The following is a 5000-nucleotide window of genomic DNA, read 5'->3' on the forward strand; positions in this document are numbered from 1 at the left end:
GGTGCGCGTTTTATTTTCAGCACATACGACACGTTTACAGTGTCCTATTTTACGACGCCTCCTTTCATTGTTTCAGCAGGTGAAGAACTCGATTACGACGATGACTTCAACAGGTTAAGTTCACTCTGCTCTGTACAGTGTGTCTTCTGATATTTCCTCTGCGAGAGGTGAAAGTAAAAAAGGGACACGGTTGGGGAAAAAAAAGAACAGAAACCCGATTAGATGGAATTGAGTTCAGTTGAAGGGAATGTTTCAGTCATTTGAGCTGAGATATTTGAAATATATTTGAAATATTACAATATTGGCAGATTTTATAAATATCTCTTTTTTTTTTTTTTTTTTTTTTTATAAATAAAAAGTGACACTGTTTGTCATTATTTAATCATGTTACTATTAAGTTCTGAGGGCCTCATGCAGAATGGCACAAGTATTTTTTAGTAAAAATTATTTAGTAAAAACGTCTTCATTTAATCACCGTTCACAAGATTAGTTCCAGATCGGTTAGACCGTCTCGTATTGGTCAGAAGGTGTTGGTTACTTTTCTGTAATTGAATTTAAATTGTACTGATACGCTATATTTTCTACAGTAACTCAGTGATCTATACGTGACACAATCTAAGGTTAATAAGTAAGCTTTGTTTTTATTAAACATAAAAATGTGTCGTTATTAAAACGAACATTTGTCTTATTAACATCAAGAAGGGGGGGGGGGGGGGAGGTTGGTACGGGAAAGACTGTTTATAGCTGCTATAACGTAAGCGATAACCAGAACGAACATTTAAAATGGCATTTCTTAATAGATTTAAGACATATTAGTAATTGGCAAATTGCTGTAGTATAAGTGGAATAAAAAACAAAAATATATATAACACGACCCATGCCGAATTATAAAGGATATATATATATATATATATATGTGTGTGTATATGTATATCTATCCTTTATAATTCAGCATGGGTCATGTTTAGTTATAGGCAGCTTATATAAAACAAACTTGTCTGAGTGTGTAGCCGGCTGTTGTAGGTCACGAATGATCAAAAACAAGGTGAGAAGAACAGATTACTCAGCCAAAAACATTTCAGTCTTGTTTTTTTGGGGGGGTTTTTTTCACTTCTCCATCACTTCTTCCACAGTCATAACTCAAAGAGCGAGCTGAGCATCAGTGAGGAGATCGAAGAGGCCTCCGTCGAGGGACCGGATCTGAGTGACAAGGTAACACCCGATCGATCTCCTTCACATGGCATCAGATTGTGGCTTCGATAAGACGAAGCGGTTGCTCTCATAATGCCGGGTATTGTACGACGAGCAGGAACAGAGATTTGTTAAAGCGGGGAGGGGAGGGGGGGGTGAACAAAATGTCATTCTCGTGCGTGGGGGGGGGGGGGGGGGGGTAAACCTGACACCTGCAAGAGCATAACTTTTTTTTTTTTTTTTTTTTTTTCTTTTTTCGTGGTTTGGTTCTTCACCAGCAATAATTCAATAATTAAAGCCTGCATTCGTGACTTCTCTGGGTCTTTCTCTCCAGCTCGAAGAGATCACTCAAGACGTGAGCGTGTCCCAGACGAGCCAGGCTGCAGATTACATGGAAGACGTGGCGTGACAAGCAGACAACACCTAACACCTTTTTTTTGTGTGTGTGTGTGTGTGTATTTATGTACGTAATTGTGTAAACTACATGTCAGCAGTTCCTATTAAACCTCTTTTGTTCACCGTTGAGTTCCTTTTTTGTGGTTTATTGTGAGTTTTTAAAACTAACATACTGTAGATTTTTTTTTCTTTTTTCTTTCTTCATCAATCCCATCAGCAGTGTAAATTAGCCCAGACGTGTTGTGTCTATAAACCTTAATGTGATTCTGGTTATGAACACTAACAGCCAAGACATCAAGCAACGGTATTCAAAAGACTTTCAATTGGTATCAAAGACTCCACCTCGTTCAAGTGTACACGCGTGCGCACGGTACCGCTCGTACAGTCACGCAGCACACAGCAGCTGTGAAGCAGACTTGCGGCAAGACTGGTAAGCACTTTTGTTTCCTCTTAAAAGTTCTTTGATTATTTTAAATTTTTATTTTTTTTAAATCCTACAACGGATTGGCTTTGTGTTTTTCCCACACTGAATTGTCCAAGTAGACTCGAGAGAGTTTGTACCATTATCTTGGGTTTCACTTCACGTCAATTAAGCTGCTGTGTGTGCATTTTTAACTCGTTTCCTTTATTTATTTATTTATTTATTTAAAAATGTAACTCGTTACAAAAATAAGTTGTCAAGCTAAGCTTTGATGTCCTGTTTTTTTTTTTTTGTTTGTTTGTTTGTTTTAAACAAGGAACGGTCTAGACCGTCCACGTTTTTATGAGCAAAAATGCTAATAGGTGCGTTTTAAAAAGTGGAATTCGTCCAAGCAATTGCCGAATACTTTTAAATGAATTTGAAATTTATTTAATCCTTTTTAATTTAAAAGGTCGTTTGGTCTTTGCAGATTGTCTAAGGAAGTCCGTTTGAATTTTTCGCTCTATTCATGTATTCAATTTTTTTTTTTTTTTTTTTTTTTTTTTTTTTAAAAAAAAAAAGCTCGATACATTTACTTGTCCCACAACCAGTAAGGAACAACGTGACGTTTATAAGGGCCTGAATCGGTCAATCTGCGTACAGCAAAATCCAAGCTGTATCCGACACTATTCAAACGTTACTCGTTATTTAAATGTACCCAATAACACCTGGATTTGTATTGGAGCCTGATTGCGTTTTCTTCTTGAACTGTCCATTCTGTTAGTAAAAATATAATTAATCAGTCGATATCGTTAAATCACTATCCGCCGACATTTATTCTTATGCTTGTTTTTCAGTTCTTGAGGTTTCGGATTAAACCCGTTCGATTTAAGCAACCAGTCACACTGAGAATTCAGTCATAAATGTACGTTTGATAAGAGTGGGTGATGTTTTCCACCACTGGATTACGTATTATTATTATTATTTTCTTTAATCATGTACCCTGCAGCTGTGCTTTACCGACCCCGCATTGGGAACCACTAATCTAGATTGCTGATGTAGATGAGGTACAGCCGTCGGGTTTCAAACCTGCAGTTGCTGATCTGTGGTAAAAGCGTATTGAAAAACAAAAACGCTGGTTTATAGTTTCTGTGGTTTGGTATTTTTTTTTTTTTTTTTTTTTTTTTTTTTTTAACCCCCGTCGTGTTTTGCTATATTACAGACCATTATTGAAAAACTGCTAAAGGAAAGCAGTGCTGCAGAACACACGTTAAAAAAACAAAAACAACAACTGCACAGTCCTGACATTTGCGTGAGTTCTGGTACATCGATCATCCTTCCAGTAAATTTCTGAAAATTCATAACCGGTGTAAATAGGTCATTGGCGCTGGATCTTGACTCATGGCTCTTGGTGGCTTTAAGAACATGTACGTGACCTGGTTCATGCAAATTTCCTCTTTCTGCATTATGAAAAGTACAACTTACTTCAAAGGAACATTTACCTACTTCAAACCTTCACGTTTTTCATCTCGATACCGTGTTTTGTTTTGTTTTTTTTGATTTTGGGCCATCGTGACGTGTGCGTACGTGTATGCTCGCAGGATTAACGTGTTGCTTAGTTTAAATATGACTTATTTGGGGGGAGAATGAAACCTCTGGCAGATGTGAGTCTGCATTGCACTAATTTAAGATACACCATGTCGTATTGGGGTGCGGGATAATGGTCTGTGATACAGTAGTGGGTCTGTAAGGGCTTATGTTCCTGACCTGAAGGTTGGCTCGTTCACATTCCAGGACAACCCTCGAGCGAAACCCTTAGCTCTTGGACTTGCCTTCCTTAGGAATCAGTTCGGGTAGAAATCTTGGCAAACTGAGAAATGTCATCACTTGTGTCAATTAGGCAGAGCCGGTTAAACATCTCTCGTTGCATCGTACGATTATACACGGCAGGTCAAAAGTTTGTGGACACCCGACTGAAACGTTTCGTCACGATGTTAAAAACCTTTCGGTCTCGAAGGTGCGTGATCGAACGTGCGAAATCGGTGTCGTAGACGGGAAAAAAAATGTAAGCGTGCCGACGTGTCCGTTTCTTCCGTCAGAAAGCGAACGTTTCATTTACGAGGTTTTGAAACGGACGACTCGGAGGCGAAATATTCCGGTAAGGGTCCGGCGTCGGTGTGAACTCCTTTAATCCGGTTTAAAAAAGCATCTCGGGGGAAATCCCTCAAGAAATCGCTCGAGAAAACGCCAAGAATACATTTCTGGGAATTCTTGGCAAAAAAAAAAGCGTGTCGGACTTCAAAGATGCTAAAATATTCAATTGTTTTTATTTGTTTGTTTGTTTGTTTGTTTGTTTATTTATTTATTTTTATCACAACATAATTCCCATAGTTCCCGTTGCGTTACTCCAGAGTTTTGATCACTTTATTCTTCTTCTTCTTATTATTATTATTATTATTATTATTCGAAAATGTGGGAAAAAATCAATAAAAAATAAACAGTGGGTGTGTCTAAACTTTTGACCGGTAGTGTACACATCACTGCCCCAAAGCAAGGGCAGTACTATTCGTGTTAACTTTAGTGAAATGTTTTCCCTCATATTTCCATTCTTCTTTTCTCCACAGTGTCCAAAATGATGGATTATGGCAATGAGACTTCATATGACTATCAGACTTCATATGAAAATAAGACTTCATTTGAAGATGAGATTTTTTATGACTATGAGAGTCCATGTGACGTGGACGATTCAGGAAACGCTTCTGTTAAGTATTATCTCCAGGTCTACGTGCACTCCCTTATCTGCATTGTAGGGTTCATTGGCAATGTCCTGGTGATCCTTACATATGCTTTCTACAAGCGCACCAAGTCCATGACTGATGTTTACCTACTGAACGTGGCCATAGCAGATGTCCTGTTTGTCGTGGCCCTGCCTCTGATCATCTTTAGTGAGCAGAGTAACTGGGCTTTGGGTGATTGGTCCTGCAAGCTGTTGCGTGGTGTCTACAGTATCAAC

The 5000-nt window shown here is 38.4% G+C and overlaps 2 protein-coding genes across 24 annotated transcripts in view; both read left to right on the forward strand.

The window, feature by feature from the left end:
- The window catches only part of cep43 (centrosomal protein 43), a 14722-nt gene extending 13006 nt beyond the window's left edge, over positions 1-1716 (forward strand). For 18 of the 23 annotated variants that reach the window (XM_047150897.2, XM_047150899.2, XM_047150902.2 and 15 more), the window contains 3 exons: positions 77-113; positions 1134-1212; positions 1526-1716. In XM_047150897.2, coding sequence (XP_047006853.1) covers positions 77-113; positions 1134-1212; positions 1526-1600 — 191 coding nt within the window. In that variant the 3' untranslated portion in view covers positions 1601-1716. The remainder of the gene's footprint in view (positions 1-76; positions 114-1133; positions 1213-1525) is intronic. The other 5 variants (XM_047150900.2, XM_047150907.2, XM_053675578.1 and 2 more) reach the window with 1 other exon arrangement.
- Positions 1717-1866: 150 nt separating this feature from the next.
- ccr6a (chemokine (C-C motif) receptor 6a) overlaps positions 1867-5000 on the forward strand; it is a 4791-nt gene continuing 1657 nt past the window's right edge. Inside the window, exons 1-2 of the mRNA XM_017455817.3 lie at positions 1867-2017; positions 4612-5000. The exon at positions 4612-5000 is cut by the window's right edge and continues 1657 nt beyond it. Of these exons, the coding sequence (XP_017311306.1) occupies positions 4620-5000 (381 nt within the window). The 5' untranslated portion in view covers positions 1867-2017; positions 4612-4619. The remainder of the gene's footprint in view (positions 2018-4611) is intronic.

The sequence above is a fragment of the Ictalurus punctatus genome, chromosome 25 (assembly GCF_001660625.3).
Source record: "Ictalurus punctatus breed USDA103 chromosome 25, Coco_2.0, whole genome shotgun sequence".
Classification (NCBI taxonomy): Eukaryota; Metazoa; Chordata; class Actinopteri; order Siluriformes; family Ictaluridae; genus Ictalurus; species Ictalurus punctatus.